Source organism: Odocoileus virginianus, chromosome 27, assembly GCF_023699985.2.
Source record: "Odocoileus virginianus isolate 20LAN1187 ecotype Illinois chromosome 27, Ovbor_1.2, whole genome shotgun sequence".
Taxonomy (NCBI): Eukaryota; Metazoa; Chordata; class Mammalia; order Artiodactyla; family Cervidae; genus Odocoileus; species Odocoileus virginianus.
The window spans coordinates 44,139,717-44,154,151 of record NC_069700.1 but is presented as its reverse complement, the minus strand read 5'-3'; the positions used below and the strand labels follow the sequence as shown (position 1 = coordinate 44,154,151).

The 14,435-nt window shown below is 40.5% G+C and overlaps 3 protein-coding genes across 3 annotated transcripts; 1 reads left to right on the top strand and 2 right to left on the bottom strand.

Moving 5' to 3' along the window:
* Positions 1 to 632: 632 nt before the first annotated feature.
* LOC110133218 (olfactory receptor 1M1-like) lies at positions 633 to 1,565 on the top strand. Its single transcript, XM_020887007.2, has one exon. The coding sequence runs from the start codon at positions 636 to 638 to the stop codon at positions 1,563 to 1,565; it is 930 nt and encodes a 309-aa protein (XP_020742666.2). The 5' UTR covers positions 633 to 635.
* A 3,536-nt stretch (positions 1,566 to 5,101) lies between these two features.
* On the bottom strand, positions 5,102 to 6,049 carry LOC110133324 (olfactory receptor 11A1). Its single transcript, XM_070456947.1, has one exon. It carries the CDS (start codon positions 6,047 to 6,049, stop codon positions 5,102 to 5,104), a length of 948 nt encoding a protein of 315 aa, XP_070313048.1.
* A 7,165-nt stretch (positions 6,050 to 13,214) lies between these two features.
* On the bottom strand, positions 13,215 to 14,162 carry LOC139031545 (olfactory receptor 11A1-like). The gene has a single exon (XM_070456946.1). The coding sequence runs from the start codon at positions 14,160 to 14,162 to the stop codon at positions 13,215 to 13,217; it is 948 nt and encodes a 315-aa protein (XP_070313047.1).
* Between the last annotated feature and the right edge of the window lie 273 nt (positions 14,163 to 14,435).

Sequence of the window (14,435 nt, the reverse complement as noted above, 5' to 3'; positions counted from 1 at the left end):
CCTCGTTGTAGTTTTGATTTTGCATTTCTCTAATAATTAGCAATGATGAGCATCTTTTCATGCACCTACTGGCCATTTGTATGTAGAGACCCATTTTTTAAACAATGAAGTGACATGATGAGATTTTCTTTTTTGAAAAGACACACTGACCATAGTATGGAGAATGTATTGGACGGGGGCATGATCTGTGTGAAAACGGTTAGGAGGATACTGACTGTGTAGGTGGGTAGGTATTTATTGAGCTCCTTCTATGTGCCAGGCATTAAGCTAAGTACTGAAATGCAGTCTCTGCCTTGAAAGACTCATGGTCTTGTGAAGAAAACAGATTAACAAGCAAGTAGTTAAACCACCAATTATACAAAGTATCATTAAGAAAACTCTTTACACTTTCATACCTCCAGGAAATCTCTATTGTTTCTCTCATTCTCTTGCCTTGATATCTCCTTAACTTGACCATCTTTTGTGAGGTACAGCTCTTGTCTTCCTCATTGCTGTTTTGTTTATCCATTCTTCCCATTGGTGGTATAAGTAAAACCCATTGCCAAGAGAAAGGATCCAAGGTTTTATCCATCTGTAGCTAACTGAGTGAATCCTCTTCATGCTGATTCTTTTCTTGTAGCCCATCAAGTCCTGAAATGAACTGCAGCAAGAACCCTGACTTTGTCCTCTCGGGGCTCTCCAGTGACCCAGACAAACCGCAGCTCCTCTTTGGGCTCCTCCTGGCCCTCTACTTGCTGGGTCTCTCAGGAAACATGCTACTGCTGCTGGCTATCGGAGCTGACCTCCACCTCCACACCCCCATGTACTTCTTCCTCAGCCAGCTCTCCCTGGTCGACCTCTGCTCCACTACCACCACAGCCCCCAAAATGCTGGAGACTTTGTGGACCAGTAATGGATCCATTTCCTTCTCTGAGTGTCTGGCCCAGTTATATTTCTTTGCAGTTTTTGCTAATATGGACAACCTGCTTTTGACTGCCATGGCTATTGACCGCTATGCTGCCATCTGCCATCCTCTGCACTACCCACTCCTGATGACTCCTTGCAGATGTGGGCTGCTGGTGGGTGGGTCATGGGGAGTGGCCCACTCTGACTCTTTGATCCAAACCTTGATGCTAACCCGACTATCATTCTATACTAATCTAGAGATGCCTCACTTTTTTTGTGATTTCAAACCACTCTTAAGGTTTTCCTGCTCTGATACCCACCTCAATGAGGACCTGATGATGGTTCTGACAGGACTCTTAGGAATCAGCCCTCTCCTCTGCATCATAAGCTCCTATGCCCATATTTTCCTTACTGTAGCTCAGATCCCATCAGCACAGGGCAAAAAGAAAGCCCTGGCCACATGCAGCTCCCATCTCTCCATGGTCATCCTCTTCTACAGCTTGGTCTTTGCCACCTACCTGAAGTCCCCGTCAGCTTCTCGTGCCTCTGGAGAGCTGGGTCCTGCTATCATGTATGCCCTGGTAACCCCCACTCTCAATCCCTTCATTTATAGTCTAAGAAATAAGGATGTGAAGAGATCCCTGAAAAGGATTCTGCATATGAAGAGTTCTTGGGGTTAAAGATAATCTCCATAAAAAAGCATTTGGAAAAAAATCTCTTCCCACTTCACCACCACATTTACAAAGTACATCAGTTAACATCAAGATTCTCCCAGAGCATTACATAGACAACTGGAAATAAAACTGATATAGAAACCAGGACAACTAGATTCTAGGTCTCTCCTTGCCTTCCATATTTAGGGATCAGTTATAAATTTCACCCAGGGAATTCCCAAGGTGTGAATCAATACATGGGCAATCCCACTCACTGAGAAAGCAAAAATCAGGGTTTGAAGCACGGGGTGCCTCAAGCAACTGAAAGGTGTAGGATAAGGCACAAGAGAAGAGGGATCTTTGCAGAAGATATCCAAAAATAGTTTGGGGGAAACAGATGTGTGGCTGTGGCTGACTTCAAGATATGAATGGAAAGACCATTTGAGACTTATCAGAAAGAAGCTGCTATAGGATTGAAATAAAATACACTAGAAGTGGAGCAGGGCTTGGAAAAGAGAAGTACCAAGAAAGTGGGCTGTTCTGCACACCTTATTAATACTCTTGTTATCAAACTAACACTCTTAAAGTCCAAGTCTTAAGAGTAAAAACCACATCCTTGGGTAAGGCCTACACTAGACCTGACCAAACATAGGCTAAATCCAAAACCCTGACCATGCCCCCCAGGAGGAGAGAAGTTGGAGGCTGAGTCATATCACACAAGAGAGTGACACCTTGGGTTTTCCACAAATCCATACTCCCAGAGCATAAAACCAAGCCTATTTGATTTAAGATGATCATCAAGGTCAAGATGACCTTCCATGACTTGAAATGTCTGCTAAAACAAAAACCAATCTTCTTCTGAAGAAGATAAGAGAATCCAGAGTTTCCTCAACGACCTATATTCAGTAAAAGAAAAATTATTAGTCATACAAATAGTTGGTAAAATCTGATCAATATTCAAGAGAAAAGAAAGTGAATAAAAACTAAACTTGATTTGTCCCAGATATAAGAATCCACAGACTAAGGTTTTACAAGTTACAAATGCATTCAAAACGCTAAAAGAAAATACAATATGTTTAAATAATTAAATCACTTGGTCATTAATTAGCAACTTTTATCAATGAGAGTAAAGATATTAGGTGAAAATCTGATTGAAAACTGAACAATACACAGACCAGACAGATGCCACCTAAACCCTCTGGTCAATAATATAAATAGCATCACTAAAAATGAGACAACCAATCGTTATGCACCTCATGATATGGTACAGTAGAAATCACAGGAGCTCTGTGATATTCTGCTAAAAAGCTAACTCAGATCCAATCAAGCTTCTATCTTAATATTAGTTTTGTAGTTTAAGTGCCTGATAATTACCCTTTTTATTGTAATGTAAGTATTTGACATTTAGCTTCTGATTGCCAGGTATTTATTTCAAACACATTTATCTCAAATAAACATATAGTCGACTACACATCTAGATAAAGAGCTGGGCCACCACACCCATAAAATTCCTCTTTTAGAAAACCCTGGGTTACCTCCCTTAACTGACCACTTGAGTGACTCTGCTTTTCCTGCCCATGCTTTAATTCCTGCTCTTGTGTTTTATATTCACCTATAAAGAATAAATCTATGAAACCCTAGGCACCCCCCACCTTTGACCCTAATAATAGCAGAGCCTCCGTCTCTCTCTCTCTCTCTCCCTAAATTCTCTTTGTGTGGCCCCAGGTGTGCCATGTAACCGCCAAGACCTATGAGTAACAAACCTTATTTTTTCAGGGCTTTCCTGGTGGCTCAGATAGTAAAGAATCTGCCTACAATGCAGGAGACCTGGTTTTCACCCCTGGGTTGGGAATATCCCCTGGAGAAGGGAACAGTTACCTACTCCAGTATTCTAGCTTGGAGAATTCCATGGACAGAGGAGCCTGGCAGTCTACAGTGAGCCTGGTAGTCTACAGAACTTTGGAAAAACAAACCTTGTGTTTTCAAAGTTCTATCATGATTGTTGCTGAGGTGCATCTTGCAATCATAATAAGAACCACAAGGGTCAGCCCAGTCACATCATTGGCCTTGGTCAGAGAAATGTCTCTGAGGTCAGCCCAGATGAGTGCCCAAGGCATTCTTAGTGGATGGCATCACGACACCATCAAAAGGCTGAGACCAACACAAAACAATTTTATATAAAACACAAGATGTAGCGGTAGACACCAGACAAAACCATAAATCAGCAGAAAGTCTAATGTAGAATATAAACTGTTCTACAGATAAAGAGATTTCTCCAATAAGTCAAAGGCATGAAAAAAAAAAAAGAGGGAAGAAGGACTGCTATGAAATAAGGGACTAAGAAATACAAGATACATTGTGTGAATTTTGTTTACATCTTAATTTTAAGAATTTACTTAATGATAATTAGAGAAATTTTAACCCGGTCTGTGTATTAGATTCCACTGAAGTAGTATTTTTAAATATTGTAGCATCAGGTTTGGCACTTTTTTTTTCCTTAAATGCCTTTATCAGTCAGTGAGCATACCAAATACAGTAGACCCTTGAACAACACCAAGGTTGGGGCAATGAACCATTGCGAAAGTGAAAATCTACCCATAACTTTGAGTTGGTCGTCCATACACATGGTTCCTCTGTACATATGAAGTTCCCTATCCACGAATTCAACCAACCACAAATCCTGTCCTGCTGTAGTTTTTACTACTGCAAATGTCTGCCTTTAAGTGGACCTGTGCCGTTCAAACCCATATTGTTCAAGGATCAAATGTACTTGCACACAGAATACAATTTATACAACACACACATTACTTATACATCTGAAATTTGCTCTAAAATTTTCCGGAAAAAAAAAAAGAAGAAGAAGCTTTAGGCAGTAAAAATAGGATTGCCAAATGTTGATGTTGATGCTAGATGATGGCTGTATGGGGTTCATTATAATGTTCTATCTACTTTTGTGTATATTTGAAATTTTCTACAATAAAATAGCTAAACAATTAAAATGGATTCAGCTTTAAATTTATTTTAATATGCTTTTCCTTAAACTTGGCAATTCAACTCCTAAGAATTTACTGTAGGAAAATCTAAATGTGAACTATATCTGTATGGTGAACTAAGAGCTTTCACAATAGAGGATTACTTAAATCATGTTTAGCTATGCTAAAAATCTCACAAGAATAAATAATGACATATTGGTCAAAATGAAAAGAGATTCAAGACATAGTCATCAACGAAAACTAGATTACAAACTTCCATGATTCAACTTATTTTATATGTATAATACAGGTAGCCAAGATCTCTAGATTTGTTTTGTGTTGCTATTTTTTAATAGTTGTTTACTACAGGAAATACTGACAGCCTATTTAATAAAGAAATAATAAAATATTAAAGTAAAATGTTTTAAATAAGCACTTTAAAGTTATTGTTCTACAATACCCATTTTTAGTGTAAGTATGATAACTATTAAACTTATCACAGAGAAAAATGTCAAAATGCAAGTTATTCCTACCCAACCAATCCTGGAAGACATCACAAAGTTCAAATAACATCTTTACCACCATCCTCCTTCAATCATTTGTTTCAGTTTGCTTAACATACAGAAACCTCCATAGTGCCTGCTGAACTTCCTTATTCCTCAGGGTATAAATCACAGGATTGAACAGAGGAGTGACCACAGTGTAGAGCAGGGCAAAGACCTTGGTGAGGAGCTGGGAGTGGACAGCAGACGGTGCAATGTACAAGACCATGAGAGAGCCATAGAATGTGGACACTACAGCTAGGTGGGAGGAGCACGTGGAGAAAGCCTTTCTTCTGCTGGCCCCAGCAGGAACTCGCAGCACAGCCACCACAATCCGGCCATAAGATGTCAGAATCAGTCCAAAGGGAACAGTGAGACAGACCACAGAGAGAATGAATGTTGTCATCTGGGCTACACTGGGATCTGAGCAGGCCAGGCTCATCAAAGGCATGAAGTCACAGTAAAAATGGTCAATGTGATTGGGGCCACAGAATCTCAGTTGGGCCATGAGGGCTACAACCAATCCATCTACCATGAAGCCAGAGAGCCACGCTATGACCACCAGCCCCAAACACCATCTGGGTCCCATCAGGAGAGGGTAGTGGAGTGGGTAGCAGATGGCCAGGTAGCGATCATATGCCATGACAGCCAGTAGGAAGCATTCAGCAGTGGCTAAAGAACCAAAGATAAAGAACTGGAGCAAGCAACCAGCCACAGAGATGGCTGCCTCCTGCAGGAAGCCCTCCAACATTTTGGGCACCACTGAGGAAGTATAGAGGGTCTCCAGGAAGGACAGATTAGCCAGGAAGAAATACATGGGTGTGTGGAGCCTCTGCGAGCTAACCACCGCCACAATGATTAGCATGTTCCCTAAGATGATGGAAGCGTAGATGACAGTGAACACAGTAAAGAGAAGGAGATGCAGCTCAGCTCTGACACAGAAACCAAGAAGGACAAATTCAGTAATAGTTTGGTTTCCTATGGAGACAATTTCCATGAAGATCATTCAAGTTTCTGCAGTGATTAAATGACAGATTCTAGCACATCTTTGCATCTTCTACACCAAGCCCGAGATAAGTAGAGCTAAAATGAAAAAGATAAAGGTGAGTCTCCAAAACAAGAATCTTTAACACACATCCTCTCTGTCCCCTTTTTAGTTGCTTATTGCCTTTCCAACTCCTGTCCTCCCCTGCATTCTTTAACTGTGCACATATGCAAGACTCAAGAAAATTGATCCAAATGCACAACATCCAGTCTTCAGAGACCTTAATCTACTAGTTCAATCTAATATTTTTGTAATATAATACATTCTACCTTCCCAATCACTATAACCAGTCATAGAGTATTCTTCATGAGCAACAGTATAATGCCATTCAAATGCCTGCTTTATGTCTTATCTCGGCTTACAATCAGTGTGGTCAAAAAAAAAAAAAAAAAACCTCTTTTATTTTCCCTGATCACAGCCAGCTTCATTGTGAGTCTTTTGAAAATTCTGCCTGATACCCAAGTTTGCTATATTGTAGTCATCTTAAAGCTTAACATTCAGAAAACTAACATCATGGCATCTGGTCCCATCACCTCATGGGAAATAGATGGGGAGACAGTGGAAACAGTGTCAGACTTTATTTTTTGGGGCTCCAAAATCACTGCAGATGGTGATTGCAGCCATGACATTAAAAGACGCTTACTCCTTGGAAGGAAAGTTATGACCAACCTAGACAGCATATTAAAAAGCAGAGACATTATTTTGCCAACAAAGGTCTGTCTAGTCAAGGCTATGGTTTTTCCAGCGGTCATGCATGGATGTGAGAGTGGGACTGTGAAGAAAGCTGAGCGCTGAAAAATTGATGCTTTTGAACTGTGGTGTTGGAGAAGACTCTTGAGAGTCCCTTGGACTGCAAGGAGATCCAACCAGTCCATACTAAAGGAGATCAGTCCTGGGTGTTCATTGGAAGGACTGATGCTGAAGCTGAAACTCCAGTACTTTGGCCACCTCATGCAAAGAGTTGACTCATTGAAAAAGAGCCTGATGCTGGGAGGGATTGGGGGCAGGAGGAGGAGGGGACAACAGAGGATGAGATGGCTGGATGGCATCACCGACTCAATGGGCATGAGTTTGGGTGAACTCCGGGAGTTGGAGATGGACAGGGAGGCCTGGCGTGCTGCGGTTCATGGGGTCGCAAAGAGTCTAACACAACTGAGCGACTGAACTGAACTGAGTCATCTTTATCTTAACACTGTTTCTTCATTCCTCTGGCAACTTATCAATCATTGCTTGGGAAATTCTTATATATTCCCTCTTCCCTATCCCACCATTAGTGTCACAACCTCTTTAAGACTTTCTTAGCACAATTTTGGCCTCATAGTCTCTAGATTCCCCTCTCCCTTACCAAAATAATCTTCTTTACATACTAATTTCATATAAGATTTTATACTACAAACATGACAAATAATAAGGTTGAGGAATGTATAGGTGCCATGTAGAAAGAAAGGTGCCAATAGAGAGAAACTCAACCAACACTAGGAGATGAGGGAGTATGAGAATCAAGGTCAGAGAGGTTCCCTGAGGAAGTAATTGTAGGTAAAGTCTTGAAGAACAAGAGTCGGCCAGGCAAAGGATAGGAGAGTGAGTATAGCATTCTAGGCAGGAGAGATATAATGGAAAGCAAAGGTATGTAACTGAATGAAGAGCTGAAAATGCAGCTGAGTTCCTGCAAGGAAGACCTCATATGCTATCCAAAGGGCTGTATGTGTGTGTTCATTAAAAATGAGAATACATCAAATGATTGAAAAGTATAAGAAAAAAAGAGGGGAAAAGTATAGGGGAAATGCAGCTGTTCCTCTGTGTGTGTGTGTGTGTGTGTGTGTGTGTGTGTGTGTGTGTGTTATCAGAGAATCAGCTAGCAGAGTTTGTGAAAATATAGTTGTCATCTCTACAACGAGACTGTTCTTGGGAATGTTTTAAAAATTTACTCAGGTACTTCCATAGAGGTCCAGTGGTTAAGACTGTGCACTTCCACCACAGGGACATGGGTTTGATCCCTGGTCGGGGAACTAAGATCTTGCCTGCTATGCAGCCAAAAACTATTAATGAAATAATTTTTTTTAAAATTCACTCACATGAAAACTATTTTCAAGTCATAGCATAATCCTGGCTTTTCAGATCACCACATTCCCACTCTATTTTTCAAGGGGTTGGGGAAGTGGGGAGAAAGAAGGAAAAGAGAAGATAGAAGGATGTGAGGATTATAGACAAATGGAAAAGTTTTAGTGGAAGACGTTGCAACACTAGGATTCCAGAGGAAGACTGTGGGATTTCTTCAAATGACTTGGAAAAACAGACTTTTTGACTCTCTGGGTTAAATGAAATGTATTACGGATCAGAGGGAAAAACTCCATAAATACCAATTCTTTACCTTTTTAAAAAAAAATCTGTGAACTAAGCTGTGAACAATTATACAAAAATAGGAAACTCACCTGCAAGCACTTCCAAAAGAAAAAAATTGTGAAAAGCAGAATATGTGCTAAGATCTTCCAAAAAGTTCAGATTATTGAAGTTTCCCAACTTCAACTCCTCCCTTCTTGAGCTCAATCTGAAATAATGTTGGGCATTGATTAGAAATGTCACACCTGTCACCCTCCACTCCCCAGAGCTAGTCTCTCTTCCACTCTCCATCTCCTTTTCTAGCTCCCTGATTCCTTTGACTTTTCGTTGTAGGTTCTTCCCTTTATCACAAAAGAGGGCTGACAATTGCCTAGAGGGGAAGGGCCCCTGAGAACCAATTACAGATTGACTGGAGAGCAACCTTAAATGAAAAAGAAATATCACCCTCATGAGATACTTGTCTTCCTCCAGAGGAGTTTCCTGAACTGTTGGCTTGACCAAAAGTAGAGCAGAAACCAAGGGTCATATGGAAACCCACCTTTCCATCTCCATGGGGCCTAATGCTCTCCACTAAGCTCTCAACCCCCTTCCACCCCACACCCAGCTTTCAGAGCTTTCACCATCCCAGAAAAGTATTTCAATTGAGACAGCCCTTGAGGAGTATTTTATGTGGATTATCAAGGCCTTGCCAATGCTGGGCCTGATTCAAGGGGAGGGAAGCTGGCATATTATTACAAAGTACCATCTACATGACTATATGGCCTTTTGGTGTCCTCTGTGCCCAAATGCCTGCCTGACAGCTCATCTTCCACTATTCCCTTCTGTGAATTCTCCACAGATACCAGGCTGATCTACTGACTTCTCATCCCCAGCAGTGTGTTCAGTCACTTCACTGTCATCTATCTGAGTCAAACCTTTACTTCATTCCCAACAGGGGAATGCCCCAACAGGGAAAAGCCCCTTTCTCTGAACTCCTGTAAGGTCCACTGTCTATAGCCAGCAGTAAATGCCACCTACATTTTTTTTTAATTCTATAGCTTAAATCATAACTATAATACACCCTAACTGGAACAATTCAAGTAAAATAGTAACCTCTAAAAAAATGAAGATTCTCTCTTTCTTCCCCCCAAACACAGAACACAACTGATGAAACCATTGTGTAAATGTTGGTGTCTGTCTTTACATACCTTTCCCTTTACTTGTGAAAACATATGCAAGCTTAATGTGGGTGCTCAGTTGCTCGGTCATGCCTGACCCTTTGTGACCCCATGGCCTATAGCCCACCTGCTTCCTCTGCCCATGAAATTTTCCAAGCCAGGATACTAGATCAGATTGCCATTTCCTACTCCAGGGGATCTTTCCAACCCAGGGGTTGAACTGGCGTCTGTCGTGTCTCCTGCACTGACAGGTGGATTCTTCACCATAGCACCATGTGGTTAGCCATAATATCCAATGATTATTTCCAATGGTGTTAAAGAATTCCATGATATTTGTTAAACAGAAAAAATAAAGTACAAAATGGTATGCTTAGTATGTTCCCATTTATGTAAAAAGCATAAAATAAACCACTCACATCTGTTTGTATGGACATAGTCAAGAAACTGAGACAGGCCTAGTACCTGGGACCTTTTGCTATAGTGCTGCAAAGCTTGCACCTGGACACACCTCTCCTCCTCCTACAAAATACAAAGAAACTATATAAGACTAAAAATAACTGTGGGCATAGGCAAATTCTGGACCAAAAGATACAAAAGACAAAAGACCCAACTGTCATTTCTGAAGAACTAAGAGCAAAAACTGGTTGCTGGGAGCAAAAGCAGGGTACTGAGAATGCCCCCCTGCATTCAACAATACAAAACATTTGGCAAACCATCTAAGCCACCCCTTTGGCCCCATCCCTCTTCCCATCCCCAGCCTCACCTCATGTAAGGAAGGAGCTCGCCCTTCCTCTGGAGCAAGCAATCAAATCTGTTACTTGTTTTCTCCTTCATGCAACCAGTGAAGGAGCCCCAATAAAGTCTTGGCCTGAATTCTTGTCTGGCTTCTAGTCAATTTCTATTGATTGGGGAAATCCAAGAACCCTGGTGGGTACCAAAACTACTCTCTCTATCTGTACCTGAATTCTAGGTAAGAATATCAGTGGTTTCAGGTGATAGATGTAAATTTCATTGTGTACATTTTTAAAAATTTACTATGTAAAAACTTTACCATGTTTAAATTTTTATGTTTGACAGTCATCATGTAAACTGTTCTTTAAATTTATTTATTTATTTTTTTACAAGCATGATCTTTTTTTTTTCCATTTATTTTTATTAGTCGGAGGCTAATTACTTTACAATATTGTAGTGGTTTTGCCATACATTGACACGAATCAGCCATGGGTGTACATGTGTTCCCCATCCTGAGCCCCCCTGCCTCCTCCCTCCCCATCCCATCCCTCTGGGTCATCCCAGGGCACCAGCCCTGAGCACCCTGTCTCATGCATCGAACCTGGACTGGCGATCTGTTTCACATATGATAATATACATGTTTCAATGCTATTCTCTCAAATCATCCCACCCTCGCCTTCTCCCACAGAGTCCAAAAGACTGTTCTATACATCTGTGCCTCTTTTGCTGTCTCGCATATAGGGTTATCATTACCATCTTTCTAAATTCCATATATATGCGTTAGTATACTGTATTGATTTTTTCTTTCTGGCTTACTTCACTCTGTATAATAGGCTCCAGTTTCATCCACCTCATTAGAACTGATTCAAATGTATTCTTTTTAATGACTGAGTAATAAAAGAAAAAAGAAAAAATTTTTTAAAATATTAGTATTGCAGTGTTAAGTGCCTGATAATTACCATTGTTATTGTAATGCAAGTGCCTAACATTAAGCTTTTGATTGACGGGCATTTACCACAAATAAACATATAGTCAACTACACATCTAGATAAAGAGCTGAGCCACCCCACCCATGAATTCTCCTTTTAGAAAATCTTGGATGACCTCCGTTAACTGACCACTTGAGTGACCCTGCTTTTTCCTCCCAAGCTTTAATTTCTCCTCTTGTGTTTTATTTTCATTGATAAAGAGTGAACCCATGACACCCTAGACATCCCACCCTCAATCCTGATAATGGCAGAGTCCCAGATCTATGCTCTCTCTCTCCCTAAATTCTCTTTGTGTGGCCGCTGGTGTTCATATAACCTCCAGGAGCTATAAGTAATATACCTGTTTTTTCAAATTTCCATAATGATTGTTGCTGCAATCATAATATGATGCATCCTGCAATCATAATAAGAACCACAAGGGTTGGCCCAGCCACAGCATTAGCCTTGGTCAGAGAAATGTCTGTAGGGAGAGCCCAGGTGAGTGCCTCAGGCATTCTTAGCTGATGGCATCACGACACCATCAATAGGCTGAGACTGACACAAAACAAGTTTATATAAAATACAAGATATAGGGGTAGACACCAAACTAAACCATAAGTCAGCAGAAAGTCTAATGTAAAATATAAACCATTCTACAGAGAGCTTAATTTCCCCAATAAGGCAAAAGTATGAAAAAAAGAAAAGAGAGGACTGCTATGAAATAAGGGACTAAGAAACTTAATAAGACACATTGTGTGAACCTTGTTTACATCCTAATTTTAAGAATTTATTTAAAGATAATTGGAGAAATTTGAACATAGCCTGGGTATTAGACGCCATTGGGGAAGTATTTTTAACATCATAACATCAGGGTTGGCATGTTTCTTTCTATAAATGCCTTCATCAGTCAGCAAGCATACTGAATACACATGATCCTTGAACAACACCAAAGTCTGGGTGACAACCCACTGAGAAATTGAAAATCCACCTATAACTTTGAGTTGGCTGTCTGTACACGTTTCCCCTGTACATGTGAGGTTCCCTATCTACAGATTCAACCAGCCATAAATCCCGTACTTCTGTATTTACTACTAGAAAAAACGTCTGCCTTTAAGTGAAACTGTGCAGTTCAAATCCATGTTGTTTAAGGATCAAATGTATTTGCACATGGAATACATAGCTATACTACTCACATAAAACAATACTTACACATATGAAATTTGCTCTAAAATGTTCCAGAAAAAAAAGGAGCTATAGGCAGTAGAAATAAGATTGGCAAATGTTGATATTGATGCTAGATGATGGCTGTATGGGATTCATTATAATGTTCTATCTATTTTTGTGTATATTTGAAATTTTCTACAATGAAATAGTTAAACAAATGCATTCAGCTTTAATTTTTTAATATGCTTTCCCTTTACCCTGACAATTCAACTCCTAAGAATTTATTGTAGGAAAATATGTGAACTAAATGTGAACTATATTTGTATGGTGAAAAAATAAAAAACAACTACAAGCTTTCACAAACAGAGATCACCTAAATCATGTTTAGCTATGCTGAAAATCTCTGAGGAAAAAATACATACGTATTGGTTAAAATAAAAAGAGGTTCAAGACTTAGTTATCAATGAAAAACCACATTACAAACTTCCATGATTCAACTTATCTCTAGGTTTGTTTTGTATTGCTGTTTTCATATATTTATTTCCTATAGGAAATATTCATAGCCCATTTGGTAAAGAAATTATCAAATATTAAAGCAAAAAGTTTAAAGCACTTTAAAATTATTGCTCTACAATATTCATTTTCAGTACGAGTACAGTAACTATAAAATGTTTCACAGAAATGTCAAAACAGGACAAAGTTATTTCTACCCAACCAATCCCAAAGTCCAATTAACATCTTTACCACCATCCTCCTTCAATCATTTGTTTCAGTTTGCTTAACATACAGAAGCCTCCATAGTGCCTGCTGAACTTCCTTATTCCTCAGGGTATAAATCACAGGATTGAACAGAGGAGTGACCACAGTGTAGAGCAGGGCAAAGACCTTGGTGAGGAGCTGGGAGTGGACAGCAGACGGTGCAATGTACAAGACCATGAGAGTACCATAGTATGTGGACACTACAGCTAGGTGGGAGGAACACGTGGAGAAAGCCTTTCTTCTGCTGGCCCCAGCAGGAACTCGCAGCACAGCCACCACGATCCGGCCATAAGATGTCAGAATCAGTCCAAAGGGAACAGTGAGGCAGACCACAGAGAGAATGAATGTTGTCATCTGGGCTACACCGGGATCTGAGCAGGCCAGGCTCATCAAAGGCATGAAGTCACAGTAAAAGTGATCAATGTGGTTGGGGCCACAGAATCTCAGTTGGGCCATGAGGGCTATAATCACTACACCTACCATGAAGCCAGAGAGCCACGCTATGACCACCAGCCCCAAACACCATCTGGGTCCCATCAGGAGAGGGTAGTGGAGTGGGTAGCAGATGGCCAGGTAGCGATCATATGCCATGACAGCCAGTAGGAAGCATTCAGCAGTGGCTAAAGAACCAAAGATAAAGAACTGGAGCAAGCAACCAGCCACAGAGATGGCTGCCTCCTGCAGGAAGCCCTCCAACATTTTGGGCACCACTGAGGAAGTATAGAGGATCTCCAAGAAGGACAGATTAGCCAGGAAGAAATACATGGGTGTGTGGAGCCTCTGCGAGCTAACCACCGCCACAATGATTAGCATGTTCCCTAGGATGATGGAAGCGTAGATGACAGTGAACACAGTAAAGAGAAGGAGATGCAGCTCAGCTCTGACACAGAAACCAAGAAGGACAAATTCAGTAATAGTTTGGTTTCCTATGGAGACAATTTCCATGAAGATCATCCAAGTTTCTGCAGTGATTAAGGGAGAAATTCTAGTACATCTTCATATCTTCTATACCAAGCCCAAGATAAGTAGAGCTAAAATGAAAAAGATAAAGGTGAGTCTCCAAAACAAAAATCACTTACACATGTCCTCATCTGTCCCCTTTTTAGTTGCTTTTCCAACTCCTGTCCTTTGTTGTATTCCTTAATTGTGCACATATTCAAGATTCAATAAGTTTGATCAATGATTCAAATTCACAATTTCCAGTCTTCAGAGACTTTA

Excerpts from the sequence above, each read along its gene's own strand:
- LOC110133218 (XM_020887007.2), top strand. The coding sequence starts at position 636 with ATGAACTGCAGCAAGAACCCTGACTTTGTCCTCTCGGGGCTCTCCAGT.
- LOC110133324 (XM_070456947.1), bottom strand. The coding sequence starts at position 6,049 with ATGGAAATTGTCTCCATAGGAAACCAAACTATTACTGAATTTGTCCTT.
- LOC139031545 (XM_070456946.1), bottom strand. The coding sequence starts at position 14,162 with ATGGAAATTGTCTCCATAGGAAACCAAACTATTACTGAATTTGTCCTT.